The following is a 19,462-nucleotide window of genomic DNA, read 5'->3' as shown; positions in this document are numbered from 1 at the left end:
GTTTAGGGAAGAGGAATATCTGCCTCTCGCCTCGCCCCGCGCCCCGTCCCTGCGGAGCCGCTGCGGCAGCGCCCGGGGCCGGCCGGGGCAGCGGGACCGGGGGCGGTGCGGGGAGGCTCGGCCTGTGCAGCCCCCTCCCTCCCTCCCGTCTCCCCTCCTTCTCTTTCCTCTCTCCTCCCCTCTCTCCCTCCTCCCATGCCAACCTGCTGCCGCCTTTGTCAGCGCAGCCCGGCGCTATGGCATCCTGCTGGGGCTTCAGGCTCGGGCTCTTCCTCCTCATCCTCCTCCTCCTGGCCGGAGCCGGGAAGCGGCTGCTGCAGCGGCAGGTCCAGCCCTGACGGCCGCGCTGCCCGCGCCGGCGGCAGGCGGAGCCCGCAGGTGAGCCCCAGGTGCGGGAGGTGCCTGGGGGAGAGGGGCGCCGAGGACAAGCCCCCCATGCTCCCCAGCCCCGGGCAGGCGCTGAGCACCCGGGGGTGCCGGGGACCCGCTCAGCACCGGCTGCCCCCGCCGGGCTGCGAGAAGGAGGAGTGAGCGCAGGTAAGAGACCCCGCAGCCCCTGTGGTCCCCACCGCTGCCCCGGGGTCCTGCCTCTTGGTGGAGCTCTCTAGGAAAGGGGGTGCTCCGAAATCGTGAAACTCCGTCTGGGACTTTGGCAGCTCCTCTTTAGTCCCGCACATCCTGATCTGCCCGAAAGGAGCAAGTGGGTGACCCTTGGGCTGAGCACCAGGGACCCCAACCCCAAACGGAGTCTGAAGGGATGGGGATCAGGGAAACTGGACCCACCAGGGCAAGGGGGCAGCGTGGCAGTGAGATTGTTAGAGACTTGCTGTGCAAAAATCCAGGTTGCCCACAGATGGGATAAATTGCTCACATTTAATTCAATTAGACTTTTTTGTGTTTGTCTGTCAGTATTTTTAATGGTGTCTCCTTATGCAAAAAATTCCGGTAAAAATGTGGCTTGGATGTGCTCTAATAATGTATTGGGAGGACAGTATTTGTGTATGTCTGAATGGGCCAAGAGTTGGCAAAGAATAACCAAGAGTATATGATGCAGTAATAATTCAAGTAATTTATTTCACAGTTTTAGAATGATTGTTTGCACTTTCCCAGATCGTAGAGATACCTTTACCTGGATTGCATAACTGAACCATGCAAATAATCAGCCTAATGTTACTGTGCAAGAAAAATCAATGGCAAACCCCGTTCGACTTGAGCTCTTGTACAGCCGTGAGGGTCCGCTGCTTTTATCCACAAGTTCCCTATTAATTTAGGCACTCAGACCCTTTAAAAACCGCTGAATTCTGGGTTGTTGGGGAAGCTGAAGTGTTGTGCAGAGTCCTTTTACAGCAGAGCCTGCCTCCGGTAAGGAGCTGGGTTTGTAAAGCGCGGTTTTCCAGGGCTCATTCACGCAAGATAAGAGCCAGAAAACATCAGCTTCTTCCCGTGCTGTTCCCAGCGACCCCCGGTGACCCCCGGAGGCTGCTGGCAGCGGGATGCTCGGGAAGGTGCAGGCTGTGCATCCTTCCCGTGCACAGCAGCAGCAGCGAGCCGCTGGCCACAGCGGGTGCACAGGCACCGTGAGCTCCCGGCAGGCAGGTGATCCTTCCCTTCGGCTCTGAAGGAATGGATAAAAACCACACCCGGGAGCCGGCACCCACCTCCACCTGCCCCAGGGACTGAGCCCACCCTGCTCCTGCGCAGCCGAGGAGCGTCCGGAGGAGACAGCCCGTGCCAGACTGGTCAGGAGGACTTTTCTCTTCAATGAAAGGTGGAGAGGAGCAGTTGCCATTGCACGGGCAGGGCTCCAAAGTGTGTGTTTTAGTTTTCTTTCTAATGAGCAGCAGAAGGCTGGAGGGAGGAGGAGGAGGAGTAAGGTGTGTGGAAATGGGCATTGTTTCCCCGAGTGCCAGCTCTGTGTCTGTGTGCAGTGGAAGCCAGATGGGGCTCGAGGTCTCTATTCCTTCAGAAATTTCTTAATATTTTGACAGAGAAATGGATTTATGAGTGAGGGAGAAAACAAAAACTGAATTCCGTCTTGGCGGGTTACATTTCCTGTGAGGCGAGCGTTGCCTGCCTTGTTTTATAGTATCTGGTGTTGGGAAGGCAGGCTGAATGATTTATGAGCTGAAGTTAATAGTAAAACAGCACATCACTGGCTCTGTATTAATGTTCTGCTGTGCTGAAGTAGCTGCCTCTTTCTGGGGGATTTATGCAAGGCTCGCTCTGCCGCTGCGTTGCCGTAGTGGCGTTCCGGGGTGGCCCGGTAGTCACCGTGGGGGGAACAAAACCAGGATGCTGTTTCCCTCTTGGCTGGCAAATCAAGGGGAGAGGGGAAACGACAGCTCCAGAAGCCACATCTGTGTGGTAGCTGAACCTGCTGTGGAGATTGGGAAATGGGGAGAGCAAATGTCAGTGGCACAAAGAACAGGGAAGGAAATGAAGGAGGAAATAAGGGAGGGAGATAACGTGGTCTGTATGCCAGTGGCCATGATTCAGACTCGTGCAGGGCACCTTGCCACCCTGCAGCTGCTCAGGGAAGTCGAGTGGTGGGACTGTTCTCTTGAATCCTGTGCTGGGGTTTATCTGCCCCAATGTGTGCTGCCCTTAGACCCTTTGGCAGGGCAGGGTTTGGGCTGAAGGAGTCACAGGAAAGCAGCCAGGGCAACTGGGAAGCAGCACTAATTTCATTAATTCCTGTGGATGGCAAATTTATAGGGTAGGCAGGAGATGAGGGGAGCACCCCCACACCACTGCTGATTTGGGAGGTGGTGAGGATGGGAAGTGCATTCTGGCTTTCCTGCAAGGAAGCAAGATGCATTAAAGAGTCTGCAGATTCCCCTGGTCTGGAGAACCACAGGGGAGAGTTTTCATGGAGGCTTGGCTCCTAAAGACACCAGAAAATAGAACAGTATATTCCCTTTGTGCAGCAGAGAGCTCCTCTGGGGATGGAGCTTGCAATTGTAACATTCTTGGACTTCTCCTCCAGAGGCTGAGACAGTGGGTTGGTGGTAAGATGAGAGCTCAGTTCATTGCTCCTGGTGCAGGGCAAGAAGACATTGATTTGTGGTAAGTCTGGAGCTCATCTGCGTGCAAGGAGAGCCAGCCCCCATCGACTGGCTGTGCAATCTGATGCTCTGCAAGCCCATGCTGGGATATAATTGTGCTATTAGAGCAGCAAATGTCAAATCTCAGGGAGCTGAGTCAAAGCGACCCTTCCAATGTTAATATAACAAAATCATTAAGGATGAAATGTTAAGTGGCTCCTTTGGTCAGAGATGGTCTTGGTGAAGATAAAAAAGCCAGATCCCATCCTTTTGTCTAGGGAGCTCCACGTGTCTGAGACCAAAGTCAGTTTGAGGGGGGGTTTGGAGGGTGTGTGTGGCTGCTGGCATTGAGGGTAAGGCACAAGGACCTTGGTGGAATTGAGGCCATCTGAGCAGACCCTGTGCTGCTGCTCTTGCTGTGGGTGCTTCCATTTGCTTTGCTGCTTTTGACTGATTCGTGACCCTGTACCCTCTTTAAAAGGCCTTGCTGAGCTTATTTCAGAGCTCTGCATTTATGTGCCACGTCTAGCTCTATTCTGGTCCTGCTTTGAGAGATGCTGAATGAACGTGGACATAATGGCTGAGATGGTGCATGGCCAAGTGCTTGGCACCCGGGATGTGGCAGCTCCTGGGCTGGCCTGCCAAGAAGCACCTGTCTTTGTCGCAGGCTGTTAGGAGGCTTGACAAGAGGCAGAGGAGCTTAATGTGCCACTAAAAATTCTGGCGCCAGGTTTTTACATCCCTGAACCAGGAAACAAGATTCCAAGGCCCTTATATATTATCCTTAGGGGTAGTACATCCTGTTCTTCACAGCCCCAATCTGTTGGTGCTCCACTAGCAGCAATGTTTCTGATGCTCTGGCACAAGGGAGCACCAATTTCCATGCTCAGGCTGAAGCCCAGAGATATCTTTCACACCTAAAATTCTCTCACACCAAAAAGCTGTTTGTGAACAGCCAAGGGGTCAAAAAGAAATTATTCCAGCTCCTAGCTCGCTTTCTTTTCCTCAAGGCCTATATACCTCCTGCCACTAAAAATTCCGGCGCCAGGTTTTTACATCCCTGAACCAGGAAACAAGATTCCAAGGCCCTTATATATTATCCTTAGGGGTAGTACATCCTGTTCTTCACAGCCCCAATCTGTTGGTGCTCCACTAGCAGCAATGTTTCTGATGCTCTGGCACAAGGGAGCACCAATTTCCATGCTCAGGCTGAAGCCCAGAGATATCTTTCACACCTAAAATTCTCTCACACCAAAAAGCTGTTTGTGAACAGCCAAGGGGTCAAAAAGAAATTATTTCAGCTCCTAGCTCGCTTTCTTTTCCTCAAGGCCTATGTCTTGAGGTTGTTACCTGCCTTTTCAGCTTCCACCTCCCATAGCTGAGTCTCAGTTGAATGAACTGGCTGAATTCCCACCTGAGCAGGTTCAGCTCTCTGCTGGTCACCCTTGTCTCAAAGCCTCTGTCACATCCCTGACCTCTCACTGCTTTGTAGCTGACTGTCACCTGCCAGGCTTGGGTCTGGGAGCCCAGGGGTGGGACTGAGCTAGCCCAGCCTAGCTGAGCTCTCTGCTTTGGGTCTGTGCTTCAGTGCCTTTGCCTTACTGCTTGTGTATGGATTGGGGTCCCCAAAACAAGGGTCCTTGTTGGTGCTAAGTACAAGCAACATGAGACTGGGGGTATGCAGCAGGGCTTTCAGTCAACTTACTGAGCTTGTCATCACTCAGCAGCCTTGCAAATCAGGCTGCAGCTGAGTTTTACCAGATTCATGGGTTTAGAAACCTGAATTTAAGTTAAAACCTCTGATGACGCAAAGAATGACTTGGTGCAAAGCAAAAATTTTCAAGAAGCTGTACCTAGGATATCCTCACTGGGATGAGAGAATAGAGACAGAAAGGTGGGGAACAAAATGGGTTGACACTTTTCAAAAATACATTAGTGCAGACTGGCTACTTGGGTGTTTTAGCAGGAGTGTGAGTGGGGAGAAGGCAGGCTGCTGGCAGGCCAGCACAGGGTGTGCATCAGGCTGTGAAAATGTATATCCAGGTGAGGGGTTGGCAAGAAGCTGTGAATTTACAAATAGGAGGAGATAGCTGCTTTTGCTGGTATTCAGCCTGGAGGTGACAAAAAGACATATTTTCACTCCTGTCCCAAGTGGCAGATTTATTACATGCAGAAAATTGACTTGGAATGCCAGTCCCCTGTCAGCTGGGAATGTCTGAGCTCCACACGTGAAGTTTATTCTCTGAGAACTTGGTAGCCTTGATGGTAACTAACAGAGTTTGGACCTAGCATGGGAGCATCATTAATGGTGACATGACAGAGAAATACAAAGGCAGGCTGTGAAAGAGGCTGTGCCTCCAAGCACACACTGCTGAGAGAAAAAGGATACAAGCACCCTCCTCCAGCCTTTTGCATTACTTCTTGGAGCTGAGCACAGAACAGTAAAACATTTTTTTTCCTTTGTCAGCTGGCAGAAGAGTTGTGCTGCTATGCATAATACAGGAGCTTTAAAAGCAAACAGGCATGCAGCAGAGGTGTTGGAAAATCCCTGTAGCCATTGCTTTCTGAGAGTTGTGTTTATAATCACAGAAATACATTCACATTGCTGCTGCTCAGCTCCTGATCACACACAGTAGAAAGATGTCATTTAAATAAACAACCGAGTTCATATGGAGACTTGTTCTGTATTCCTTTGGGTAACTATTTGTTATGAAAACTGAAGTACTCTGGCTCCTGACACTGATAGCAATCACTGATGTGTAATGTCAGGGCAGGAGATGAAACAGGAGCCCTGGATTCTGGAGTGGTGCTCAGGAGTCCTGAGGTTTTTGATCAAAAGGTGCCTTTTAGAATGAGTAATAATGAACCTTGCAATGTTAACTTCAGTGCTTTGCCATTTGGGTGGATATCCTGCACTTGATGGAGGAGAGGCCAGTTCCAGGGGTCATCTAAGGGTGGCAGTGAATGGGAGAAGATAACATACTTTTTTGGGAAACTGAGAAGATTTTTGTCATTCCTATCAGTAAGAATAACAAAGACAGAGTGACCAACCATAGCAATTGGCAGACTGCATCAGCCTGTGCTCTGTCTTTCCTAGTAGCCAGCAGCAGAGACACCGACAAGGATATTCACAATAGGTGGATGAAAAATTGTCAACATCCTTTCCTAATCCATAATAGCTGAAGGTTGGCTTCAATTCTGAAAGTGCAGGGGTTTATATTCTCTCCAAGATGTTTGCTAGTGTTAGCTGTGCTTGTTCGAGCTATTCCTGTTATCCACATAAATGTGAAGCTTTTGCTCTTCACCTCTGCCCTGTCATTTCGGGATGGTGAATGGAAATGCACTCCTAGACTTCACTGGGAGCACATCACTGAAGAGGATGTTCTCTGTCCTTGATATTTCTCTGTCTTCAAATCCATCCTGATTGGCAGCCAGCCTTCTAGCATCTGCTGGATTGGTTTCAAGGTTCAGTAAGGTGTTGTTTTTTTTTTAACTCCTTCTGTTCTTTGCTAAATTTTGGACTTTAGAGCTGAAATGGGGCCCACACAGACTTTTCATGTGGGACCTGGCAAATTTTCCATTCCTGAATCTTATATTTAAGAAAAGGTATTTCTGGAAAAAAATATGTCAAAGTACCCAAAGGAGATAATTCAGAGCAGAGGAGAAAATAATGGTTTAAAGTAAGCAAGATGGCAATTATGTTCTCAGATTACTTCTAAAAACATGTCAGAAGTTTATTGACAGAAAATCTTCTTCAGAGCCATTTGCGTTCAGATATGAAAACATGTCATGGTACAGTAGATCAGCCCTGGTTAGGCTAGGAGTGGAATTATTGCAGACAATTTGATGCTCAAACTGTGCTTTGAACCTCTCATAAGTTGGTAAGAAATTCTGTGCTGAAATTCTGTGCAGGCTATTGTGTATCTGCCATTAGTTCAGCCTCTCCAAAGCTTCTTCTGTTTATTCACTTGGTTGCTTTAGCAGACATTGGCATAAAGGAGCCTACTTGCATAAAACCCCGATGCCATTTAAGTATTGATTTATTGGATGCTAGGATTGCAGCCTGAAGTTCAGAGCATGAGGATGGGTTATAAAAGCAAGCCCTGGATGGCATGGTTAGGGAGTCAGGCCCCACCTCTGGCTGAGTTGCAAGGCCCTGGGTATTACCTGTGGGTGACTTACAATCTCTTTTGTGTTGCTGTAGAAGTGGAACGTGGTTTCCAGGCTAAACGGAAAAATACGCTTAAGCCATGGAGTCCAACCAGGAATCCTCACTCTTCCTGGTGAAGATATTGGAGGAGCTGGACACAAAGCAGAATACTGTTTCTTACCAGGATCTCTGCAAGTCCCTGTGTGCAAGGTTTGATTTATCCCAGTTGGCCAAGCTCAGAAGCGTGCTGTTTTATACTGCTTGCCTGGATCCTAATTTCCCAGCGACTTTGTTCAAAGACAAAATGAGATGCACTGTAAACAATCAGCAATCAAAGAAAATCATGGTTGCAGCAGATATAGTAACAATATTCAACCTCATACAAATGAACGGGGGAGTGGCCAAGGAGAAGCTTCCAGTTGCAAGGCACAAAGTGAAGAAGAAGGAGTCCTTCGAGTCCTGCAGGTCTGACACGGAGATCTGCAATATGGCAGACTGTGTGCCTGACTGTGTGCCCAACTGTGAGCTCAACGACCAGGACTTCAGCCGGGGCTTTCCTGTCAGGAGGTCTTCGAAATGCAGAAAGATGGACTGCAAAGACTGCCAGCAGTTCGTCCCCTCATCAGAACCCAACTTCTTGCTTGGTGTTAATAAGGACATGAAGGGCCGGGCTGCCTCTCTGGACAGGCTGCAGGCACTGGCGTCCTACTCCATCGCCACGTCCCCACCCTGTGAGATGCAGAGTACGTACTTCCCCATGAACATTGAAAATGAATCTATTTCAGACCAGGATTCCTTGCCTATAAGTGCAGGCATAAAGGAAACTTTCATTTCAAATGATGAGCCGTTCATGATGCAGTCATGTGTCCAGAAAAGACATATATTCAAAGAAGATTTTCATAATCTGATTACAATATCTCCCAACTTAATACCATCCAACAAAACACCAGAAGATGGACACAGAGAGCCTCAGAACAGGAAAGAAAGCTCTAAGCAGACTTTCTTCAACCACAGCTTTGAAATGCCATACAGCAGCCAGTACTTGAATCCAATTTATTCTCCTATACCGGACAAAAGGCGAGTGAAGCATGAAAGTTTAGATGATCTTCAAGCTTCAACGTATTTTGGCCCAACTACTGTTCTTGGACCACAGGAAACAAAAAAATGGACTGGAAAGCCAACCAAGCAAACTGCCTGGCCAGCTAAAAGCTGGAGTTTAAATACTGAGGAGGTCCCTGACTTTGAACGTTCATTTTTTAATAGGAAGCAGTCTGAAGAGAAACCACGATACCAGAGCTCAAGCAACCCATCTCCAAACTTTCCTTCAGTTGACAGGCATCAGTCCTACCTAAATGCAAAAGATCAGCAACCAATTATGCAGGCAAACTATGCTGTGAAACCCAACGGGCATAAACCTAAGGAAATTCCTTCCATTCTGGATGTGGAGAAACACGAGCCAGTCAAAAAGTTTAAGGATAAAAGCATTAACTGTACTTCTGTCCAGATCTTAAGCATTGACAGGACCATGAGTGTTGGGACGCAAACGGAGCAGCAGGTTCTGGAGCACAAGAAATGCAAGGATTTGTGTGCAGCAGGCCAAGCCAAGTACGGCGAGCGGCACTCTCTGAAGCAGTCGGATGACGACTCTGAAATCGTGAGTGATGACATCAGTGACATCTTCCGCTTCTTGGATGACATGAGCATCAGCGGCTCCACGGGAGTGATGCAGTCCTCCTGCTACAACAGCACCGGTTCCTTGTCTCAGGTGCATAAATCAGACTGTGAGAGCTCGCCTGAGCACAATTTGACAAAGATCTCCAATGGGAGTGCCTGTAACAAACTGGATAAAGTGGTCAGGACAGATGTCAGTAACACAGATGATGAACTGAAAACGAGTGTCTGCAAATTAGTCTTGAGGATTGGTGAAATAGAGAAGAAACTGGAATCTCTCTCAGGTGTCCGAGAAGAAATCTCTCAAGTCCTGGGAAAATTAAGCAAGCTGGATCAAAAAATCCAGCAGCCAGAGAAGGTCAGTGTACAAATAGATCTCAACTCTTTGACAAGTGATGCCGCGTCAGATGAGAGCAACTCCCCGCAGATATTTCAGTGCCACAATACTCCTCATGGAGGCAAACTGGAGAATAATCCAGAATGGTGCTGTTCAGATGCCAGTGGAAGTAATAGTGAGAGTCTTCGAGTAAAAGCCTTAAAAAAAAGTTTGTTTACTAGGAGATCATCAAGATCACTAACAGAAGAAAACAGTGCAACCGAATCCAAAATAGCAAGTATTTCAAACTCTCCCCGAGACTGGAGAGCTATTACTTACACCAACCAAGTTGGCATTACAGAGGAGGAGGTGAAAGAGAGAGATGGAGGAGAAAATAAGGACTGGCACAGGAAATCTAAAGAGGTAATTTCAACTTTAACTCACACAATAAATGCTTAAAAATAATGTGGTTATGAATGCCTTCCATAGTCATCACAAGCCTCGGGGTATGACAATGCTTTGCCCTGCCATGTTATGCCTGCCTTTATTGTTATCATAATTGAGTGGTTTTGTACCTGTAGGTTCTTGCTTGGCAGCTGCAAAATGGCCAAGCTGCTTCTCAAAAGCTTTGCTTTTTTGCAAAGAAAGGGTGGTAATGTGGGTGACATCTTGGGAAGGTGATGGTATTCTCCATCATCTACAGCAATGTAAGGAGGCCTGGTAATTACCTTGGTGAAAAGGGTGCGGGAAAAATTGAAATTGTCTAGTGATTGTTTTAGAAAGGATATTTTGAAATTGAATTGTGATGGCTTTTATCAGAGAAGTATGTATTCTATAAAATAGATTCATGGATTCAAATCCCTCAAGGAAAAAAACCTTGTATGTGAACAGTGAGGTGCTCATTGTAGTTATGTTCTCTCTATCCGACTTTCATGGTCATTTAAATGAGTCTTATGCCTCCTGTTGTGGAGCTGCAGTGTAGCTGTGCTCTCGGTTTGGCTGGGCAGAAAAACTCTGCCCATCCTCCCAGCATCTTCCCTGTGCTCCTTCACTGACCCCAGGGATGTCCTGGGGCTCTGGGTGCTGCTCTGTGAAGCTGCACAAGGGGGGTGCTTGTTCCTGTCTGGGGAGGGGTCCTGCAGCCCCTGGTCAGTTGTGACCACACAGCAGGCATGCTGTGCCTTCTGCAGTGGGGTATGGGTGCAGAGAAGGGTTGAGAGCAGAGGTTTGGTGGAAAGAAGTGTGTTTGGGTGAACAGGAAACCACAAAGCATGGGTTATTGCTAGACTGCAGAGGGGGAGGAAGGCCGTCCTCAGTCAGCCCAAACCTTGGCTTTTGTGCACATTGCTTTGCTTAGGATGCCATGCTGATTTTGAGAGTCCCTCCCAGACCCCTTCAGTGGCCTGTGGCTGACACTGGATGGTACCATGGATGCTGCAGTGTCAGGCTGGGGCCATCCCTGAAGAATACTTCATGTTAGGATTTGATCTGGAAACACAAACCTGGAAGCTTGCTTGTGTCTCTCAGCTTTTGCAGATCAGCTGGGCTCCTCTGGATGTCAGGGCCATTTTCAGAATACTTTTTTTATCTCTAAAATTCTTCTGCTGTGTCAGCATTGTGTTTGTGTTGGAATTGTGTCTGTGAAATACCTCAATACCTCTTTGGTTTGTTTGTGAGAAGAAGGTGGGCAAATGGATGAAGGCCATCCAAAAACCTTATCCTAGCTGGTCTATTTTTTATTATATGGTGCTTCTGAAAGGAATATCTCTGTCTTTTGTGTTTAACTCCCTCATAGTCTTGTTTTTTCTCTCAAATTCTTTTAAACCCTATTGCAGGCAGACAGGCAATATGAAATCCCACAGCCACATAGACTCTCTAAACAACCAAAAGATGCTTTCTTGATTGAACAAGTCTTTAGTCCTCATCCCTACCCTGCATCACTCAAGTCACACATGAAAAGCAACCCTCTCTACACAGACATGAGGTTGACAGAGCTGGCTGAAGTGAAACGTGCCCAGCCATCATGGACCATAGAGGAATACACGAGGAATTCGGGGGATAAAGGCAAGATTGCAGCCTTGGATCTACAAGTGAGTCTCATTTGTTTAATTTGAATGGCTTGATTGCAAATGGATGTTGCCAGAATATGCATTTAAGAAGGGATTTGGATAGCTCAGGAAAGAGCTGTGGATTGTTGAGCCTCTAATCTTGCTGATCCCTATCCATCCTGGCCAGGGACAATGAGGAATGTGAATGTTTCATTGCTGAATGGTGATCCTTGACAGGCTGATGCTCCCAGCTTATTCTGCAATGGAGAGATGTCTTCTAAGCCATCTTAGAAGATGGCTTTAGTACCTCTAAAGAAGAGTTGGGGAATAAGGGAGTGCAGAGGTGAGCTGGTCCCTGACTGCAGCAAGGCAGAGTGGTGCAGGATCTGCCTTTTCCTCTGTCTCTGAATTATTCACAGGGAATTGCAGTGTTAGGGTTGGGGTTTTTTCCATTTTACTAGGAACACGAGACATCAAATACTTGTAGAAGATGTTCAATACCACGACTGGTTTTGAAACACGTCACTGTGGAAGCTTTGAAGTGGCTGCTGGAAACCAGCCAGGCAACTAATGCTGTGTCTAGTTTGCATTTTGGTTCAGCTTGTAAGTGTGCAGGCTCTTGTGCAACAAGCAGAGGAGTCACATTCAAATTTTGCATTAATGTTTTCTCAACATGAAATCACAAACCTGACATAAAATGAGCACCCACACTGGATACCCTGCATAGTCTGATAAACAGAACATATCTTTTAGTAAGGAAAATATCTGAGCAGAGGTTTAAAGAGGAGACCTGAAGAATGACGTCCAAAATGAGTTAAAGACCAAAGAAACGTTGCATTTCTTGGTCTCAAAACCAAAAAAATGTCACACAGTGAAATGCACACTGATGTGCAAATAATTGTGTATCCTTTATATGCACTTTGACAGTAGAATGTAGGATCAGTGGGGAGGTCTGGTGCTGACCTCAGGCATTTAGGGGTCTGTGGGCAGCAGTCTCTGGGGTACAGCTGTGCTCCAGGAGGGAGTCTCTTGTCTCACAGCTTGGCTGCTGGGGAAGAGTCTGAGACTTTGCTGCTCCACGCCAGCCCTCAATGGCTCAGTGCTGAGGTACCTAAGCCAGCTCCAAACCCATCAGACTAATCCCTAGGAAAGCATCAGGATGCTGTGCCTCAGGACCCTGAGCTGGCTGATTTGGATTTGAAACCATCACCCACACAGTGCTGCTGTGCAACTCCCATGAGTGTTTGTGCAGGAATTTGTGCACAACAAATTCACCTCCTTGCTTGGCACGTGCAAACTTCCCTGTCCTCACCAGCCCCTGCTCCTTGCTGTGACTAATGTGCACTCGGAGAGAAACCAAGCAGCACAGGGAGCAGGCCGCATCTTGCCTCAGCTCCCTGCTGCTTTTTGGGTCTTAAAAGCTTTAGAGGGCTTACTAAATTCCTAACCCTGGCATTGCAGGCTGTGTGCTAGAATAGGAATGGGCTGGAAGAAGTTCCTCTGCAGCAGGCAGTCACAAAGCATCACTTACCTGCTGGGTGAGGCAATAAGGGAGGTGATATTTGGAAGCAAAGCCCCTCTGGGAGAAGTGTTCTCCATCTGCTCCTCGTTGGGCTGTTTTGTTCTCTGTAAGCAGCTCTGCATGACTGTGAGCAAACCAGAGAAATCGGCTTATTGCCATCATTTATCTTTAGGATAAAGGTGATAGAAGTTTACTGGTTTGATTCTCTCCCTCCAAAAAGATTGTCAGAATTGCATCTGCCCCACAAAGCCCATGTCTAGACTTTGTAATGGAGCTTACTGACAAACTTAAAAAATAGACACAGACTGATGAGTGGGGGCTTTTTTTCCCAGTGATTAAGTTTATTAGAACTGAAAGTAAATACATTATGCCTTAATGAACATTCCTACGTCTGGCAATGAAATGGGAAAGGAAGCTGATTAACAGTAATGGGCCTTTTTAATAATGCATCTTCCTTCTGAAGTGGTTAAAAGGTCAATGCCAAGGCAGACGGGTCCAAAACTGCAATTTCCTTGAAGCATACTATGCCTATCTTTGGGGGTTTTCTACCTTTGTTTACTTAAAATTTCTCCTGGAGCCTGACGAGTCTGCTGGGCTTTCCTCCAAAAAAAAGAAATTGCAAAACTAGTCAGGCCCAAAGCTTGTCCCAGGTGTGGGCTCTGTGTGAGATTCATTGCTTTGCTTTGTGTATGATGATCCACTGGGATGAAACAGTATCAGGCTATTTTCTGATGCCTTTAGAGATGAGATTGCTGCCTTTTTTTCACAAGGCTGAAACAGGTCATTCAAAGCCCTAAAGATACAATCACAGATGTAGCTGATGGCCTCTGTTTCAGCATCCTAACACTATCATAGAGGTGTCCATTAAATGGTCATAAAACCATTGCTCAATTTTCATTGCTTATTTCTGAGATAGCTATAGAATCACTTCTTTTAGTAGTTCTTTACATAAAACAAATGCTGCTGTCAGGAAAAACAAAGTTTCAGCCAGTAGCTTGTGGCCACAAAATCTGAATTAGTCAATTAAAGGCTGAAGGATTAGTCAAATCCTTCTCAAGTCAGCTGGAGTTTCTTTGCAGTGTCCAACAAGCTTTGGATCAAGACTGTTACTAGCACAGAAATGGTATGTGTTAGGGTACTCTCACTGTAATATTTTTATATGGAATCTCTTTTTTTTTTAAAAGAAATGGGCTTTTGGAGCCTTAGATAAAGGAGACAGCTTTGGGGAAATGCTGTCATTTTTCAAAATGTTCTTTTTGCCTTATTCCTTTCTGCTGATAAGTTCTATATAATGCATAGTGTTTGGGTTTCCCCAGTTTTCCCCTTATTTTCCTCTAACACAGGTTAAAGGGGGAAAAAAACAAGCAAGGTTGAAATGGAAAGCTTTAAGAGCTCATAAATACTTAGCAACAAAAAGCTGTAAGACATAAAAAAATAAGCAATTCAGATGGAAATACTGATGAATTTCTGCAGGTTGCCTGTGTCCCCAGGCAATGCCATTCCAGAGGAGGGGTCTGTAAATTGCCCCTGCAGCAGAGCTGGATGGGACTGGGTTATCATGCCCTGCAAGCAAGTCATGGTGACAAAATTAGGGTTAGCTTTATAAAATGTACTGCATGAGGAGCATATATTAAGAACCTTTCCCATCAGCTGAGCTTTAATAATTTAAAAATTATTAGCAGTAACAGGCTGGCTCTTGCTGACACCTCTGCTGTCGAGCAGATTAAAGAGATCCTATTTAAATGCCATCCAAGATGACGAAGTTTCCGGTAAATCAGAGGTACGTGAGGGATTTTGGAGCAGAATCTTACTGTTGCAGCAGTCTATTTTTTGCAGTATTTTTTTACGACTTTCGTCAGCTTTGTGGAATTGGGACCAGGAGATGAAGGGGTGTGAGAAGTGGCAATAACCCACTTTATCCTGACAGCAGATCCAGGTGCAGTTGGATACATCTGCTTTGTTCACTTTTTTTGTTAATGGCAGACCCCAGACAACTAACAACCGTTTCCTTTCAATTTTTAGACTCAAGAATCTTTAAACCCAAACAACTTAGAGTACTGGATGGAAGACATTTATACTCCTGGCTACGACTCCTTGCTGAAGCGGAAAGAAGCCGAGTTCAGGAGGGCAAAGGTTTGCAAGATCGCTGCCCTGATCGCAGCGGCCGCTTGCACGGTCATCCTGGTCATTGTGGTTCCCATCTGCACCATGAAATCCTGAGCCTGGGCACGCTCCTGTGACTCCCAGCCACCTGTGTCTCGGATAGCTCGCGCTGTGTGTCAAAGGGCTGCTGGCAAAACTGTAAGGAGTTCGCTAAGGGACGATGTTCTGAGAATATCCCAGTGGAGATTGGAGGCAGAATGCAGAACAACTAGAGATACATTTTTGGAAAAGTCCTATTTTAAATAACAGACAGTGTGGTGGAGTTAATGGGAACTCGGTTCGATTTTTATGCATTTTTAGAAGTGCAATATTTTTTTTCCTAAAGAAATGATATAATGTTTTACAGAATCAGAGACTGATGAGAATCCAGGGAAGAGAGGAAAGTTGTCTGAGCTATGTTGCATTTAAAGGAGGTGTGGGTACATGGAGGTAGCACTGTATAGAAGGGAATGTTCTATATGCATTACATTGAGGAGCTAGGGAAGTCTTAACAGCTCTCTACAGTGTTGAAAACTCTGAATGTATTGTATTTATTTTATAGTATTTATGTACTTCATGATCATTTGTTTGAAAGCAGACTGTGTAGCTGTGAACAGAGTTCATTCCTACGTTCAGATTAAAAAGGGCTCTTTGTATTTGGTCTTGCCCTAAGACCCACTGTATCATCACTGAGTACTTAGTTAAGTGCAATGTGCTGCAGACCAAAAAGATTATGTTTTAAAGCAATCACAAGAGGTTTTAGTTACTTCTGTTGAATAACATTTGCATAGAGCTGGAGAACTTGCCTTGCCAAAAGGGTATTCTTTACCTCTGCAGACAGTGAAATTGTCTCAATTTCACTCCTGCCAGCAAGCAAAGCTGGCAAATCAAAGCAACACTCTGTTAAAGTTCTTGGAAATGTAATCTGAACGGTTACTTTTTTTTTTTTTCCACAAAATCTTTGTGCCTTTTTTTAGACTCTAGGTTAAATAGAACTGTTTAATTTTTTGCTATTTTAAGCCCATAACATAAATCACAGCATAATGGGTACTAATGGAAGTCCTTTTCCTGCAAGCCTTCTATACAGTCCCAAGTGCTCCTCAAGCAGCAGGGCTGGTGGTTACTCAGCACTTATATTAAGGGCACAATTTCTCAGCACTGGTAGAAACTTGCTGCTGGTGCAATGCATTCAGCACAGGGAGATCTTTTGCTTCCCTCTTGCTAATGTACTTAAGAATGATGGTTGAATCTGCTGGACAGCAAGCAGTCTGTATCCCATGGGAAATGTCCATTTGATGCTTTATCCCAAATGCAAATAGCAGGTTTGATGGAATTCTCAAGCTGGGACAGAAATTGCCTGTCATGGTTAGTGAAAGCAAAAAATCCAGACAGTATTACTCTTCTGTCAAGTATAGAAAAAAAAAAAAAAAAGAGGATTTTCAGGAAATAGTGTGATCTTGCTGGTCCTCCAAGGGGAAGGGGAAGGGGAAGGAGATTCTTTTAGTGAATGCTCTTTATGTAGGGTAATTTTGGTTTTTTCAGAATCAGCCTCCCTACACAATGACACAGCAGCTAAGAAAGCACTGGATGCTCTTTCCTCTGGCTCTCTGGGATGTGCTGCACTCACTGTTTGTTTCTGACTGGTTTAAAAAAAGTATTGAGGGAAGGGTGTGTGGGAGGAGAAGGCTTTGTTGTGACTTTAGACGTGTGTCAGTTCTTTCCTGCAGATGGAGAGCTGTTTGTGTGCTGCTCACGTGCTGTGCTTTATTTAGGGAAAGGTGATTCCTGAGACTGTTAATCTATCAGAAAAATAAGTGTAAGCACAGGGTTGGATGTCCCATCAGCAAACAGAGAACAAGAATAGGCCCACAGACAAAACCTGTGCCTGCCTGGCCTGAATCCTGACCCAAATTCTGTGACTTTGGCCCATTCATAATACTAAGATAATTTCTCTTTCCTCCCAGATGCTGCAGGATGGAGTCACAGCAGGGAGGGAGCAATTCACACTGTCTATTTTAGGCTGCCTTTGGTTATGGTGTGATTCAGAGCACCTGAGCACAGGAGCTCAGGATCCGTGCGTAGTAAATATAGGCAGGTAGAGAAACCTCTGGGGACAATTCAGAGCTGCCAGCAAGATATCTAATATTAGACATGGGAAAAACACTCTGGAGGACACTGCTCTGCAGTTTGCCTCATGCACAATTTAGGTTGATTGTCTATGTAGAAAAAGCTATTCCTGGTTTCAGGTGATGTCAGGAACCCTCTGACACCCTTCCTTGGCTGCTGGGGGAGCAGTGTGGTCCTGTGGGGGGACAGTGCCAATCCCCCATCTGCCCACAGCAGCAGTGACACGACCCTTGGAGGGGCAGTGGGGACAGAGCCCCTGCCCTCTCCAGCCCCTCTGCACTACCAGGAATGGTCTGGCCCTGCTGCCCCCAGCCCCAAATCAGCAGTGCTTTCACCAGGGCATCTCAGTAATCTGATTTTAGATAATATCAGCCCAAGGGGAGGTCTTAGTGATCACAGGGTTCATCTGTGCAACTCATCCAGCTGGCACCAGATGAGTCTTGCATTAGAGATGCCCAAAATCCTGGGAAGGCTTTGCAGGTGGTGGAGCTGTGGGTGATGTGAGGCTGGCCCAACCCAAGCACTCAACATCCCAAACATCCATGCTGCCTCCTAATTTATTGAGGTGCTTTTGCCCATCCTTACTTTGCACAAGCAGCCGGTGGCACCCGCTCCATTGCTCAGTGGTTTCCTTACACACCACACTGTGCTTTGTCAAGGGCTCTCTCCAGGAGCCTGGGGGAGCTGGGAGAGCAGACCTGGCTCCCTGCTCCACAAACACCTCTGTGAGCCACTGCCCTGCCATCTCCTCCACTCCCTGGCTCCCTTGGCACCCCTGGGATGAGCATCCCGAGCCATTCCCAGTGGGATTTGCATCTGGCACAGAGCCCTTCTGAAAACAGGCAAGGAGATGGAGCATTGGGATGCTGCTGCTGGAGGAGAGCAGCCAGGGAAGGAGGAAGCCTGCACAGAGTGCACAAACTAGGTGAAATCCTGACATATTAACCTGCAAGAATATTGTGATCCACCTTGTGAACCAGTTACCAACTAGAATACACTGTATACCATATGATAGACTTTTGTATAAAAAAAAAAAAAGAAATTAAAGCTATAGGTACATTGTAATCCTTGGTGTGATTGAAAAAGTGTCCTAGATTGTATTACTTAATTAAAATTATGATCAGCATATTGAACTGTTTTTCGTATTTATGCCTTATAAACTTGATATATTACACATGATAAAATGGAACTGCAAAAACTATAAGAAAAGATACTCCATTTTGGGGGCAAATTCCATTTTGCTTTTCCTAAAAATAAGAGTGCTGCTTTAAATGAGCTTAATAAATCATGTGTGCAGAAGAGCAAGAGTAGGATATGTCCCCAAATGACTTTTTAGGATTTTTTTTTTTAAATGGGGCTTTGGTTAATGTACTATGTAATAATTTTATTTTATAATGTTACTGTACAATGTTGCCTTTTGGTTCATTTAAATATAACACCAAATAAACTTGAAAATTAGAGTGTCCTAAGTTTTAATGAAACAGTTATAATAATTTATTACTCCATTGCTTTTCCTGTTTTTTTTTTCCCCAGGGACATCAAGATAGCCATGGGATGTGAGTGTCTCAGTGTTAGATAACTAAGCAGCCTATTTAGTTCTTGGCAGAATTGCTAATGGATTTCTAACTTGTGAAATAATAAGATGGCAGAAGATAATGAAAAATGAGTTTGTTTGGTTTCTTTTAAAAGCTCCTTTGCATCACATTGTTTGGGCTTCTGGAAGATTAGCTCTTGACACTAATCATATTTCATTTTATAGGTTATTTCAAACCTGAGTTTTGCCATATCAACTGTTTTAACAAGGTCATGACTAATATTTTGGTACCTCTTTAACTTACATGTTTATGCAACCTCTGGCCCTTTTATGTCAGTACTATAGATAAGTGTTTATAATCACCTGTGAACAGGCAGCCAGTTTACTTAGGATTCGTGTATGAATTTAATTTGCTGCTTGCGAGTTGTTAATTGCAAAATCAGGTTGTCTTAAAATTCCAGGTGTTGAAACACAGGTAGAGCTGAACCTACCACTGTCAGAGGTCACAGAGGCAGCAGTGGAAGAGGACACATCAACAATGGGCAATTACATGAAAACACAGAGATGTGAGATCCAGATTTCCTTCCCTCTCCTGTTGTTTTGGTAGTTTTGGTCGGGATGGGCAATGCTGAGTTCTCTCTGCAGGGTCAGACCAGCAGCTCCAACCTTGGCTGCTCACGTGTTGAGCCAGGCTGCAACCACCACAGGTCCCTGTGGAGAGATTGTCAGTCACAATTTGGTGTTGCCTTCACTTTTGGAGATAGTTTTGCATTCATTTGCACCAATGGTTTATCGTGGGTTTGCATCAATTTCAGGTTTTTCTCTTGTACCCATCAAGTCCAGAAGCTTACAAGTAGGAGTGCCTTTTTGATTTTTACATTACAGCATGATCCAGGAGCAGGAACATT

The 19,462-nt window shown here is 45.9% G+C and overlaps 1 protein-coding gene across 4 annotated transcripts; it reads left to right on the top strand.

The window, feature by feature from the left end:
* The first annotated feature begins 209 nt into the window (after nucleotides 1-209).
* On the top strand, nucleotides 210-18,513 carry MINAR1 (membrane integral NOTCH2 associated receptor 1). Of its 4 annotated transcripts, none has more exons than XM_039723556.1 (4): nucleotides 210-378; nucleotides 7,249-9,604; nucleotides 11,017-11,271; nucleotides 14,774-18,513. In XM_039723556.1, exons 2-4 carry the CDS (start codon nucleotides 7,295-7,297, stop codon nucleotides 14,969-14,971), a joined length of 2,763 nt encoding a protein of 920 aa, XP_039579490.1. In that variant the 5' UTR covers nucleotides 210-378; nucleotides 7,249-7,294; the 3' UTR covers nucleotides 14,972-18,513. The 4 variants fall into 4 exon arrangements, with proteins under 4 accessions (XP_039579490.1, XP_039579489.1, XP_039579492.1 ...); XM_039723555.1 differs by having other exon boundaries at nucleotides 210-537; XM_039723557.1 differs by lacking the exon at nucleotides 210-378 and adding an exon at nucleotides 1,379-1,768.
* Nucleotides 18,514-19,462: the final 949 nt, after the last annotated feature.

The sequence above is a fragment of the Passer montanus genome, unplaced genomic scaffold, assembly GCF_014805655.1.
Source record: "Passer montanus isolate IOZ18808 unplaced genomic scaffold, ASM1480565v1 scaffold5, whole genome shotgun sequence".
NCBI lineage: Eukaryota > Metazoa > Chordata > Aves > Passeriformes > Passeridae > Passer > Passer montanus.
Note: the sequence above shows the minus strand (reverse complement) of the source record. Positions and strands in the feature narration are given on the sequence as shown.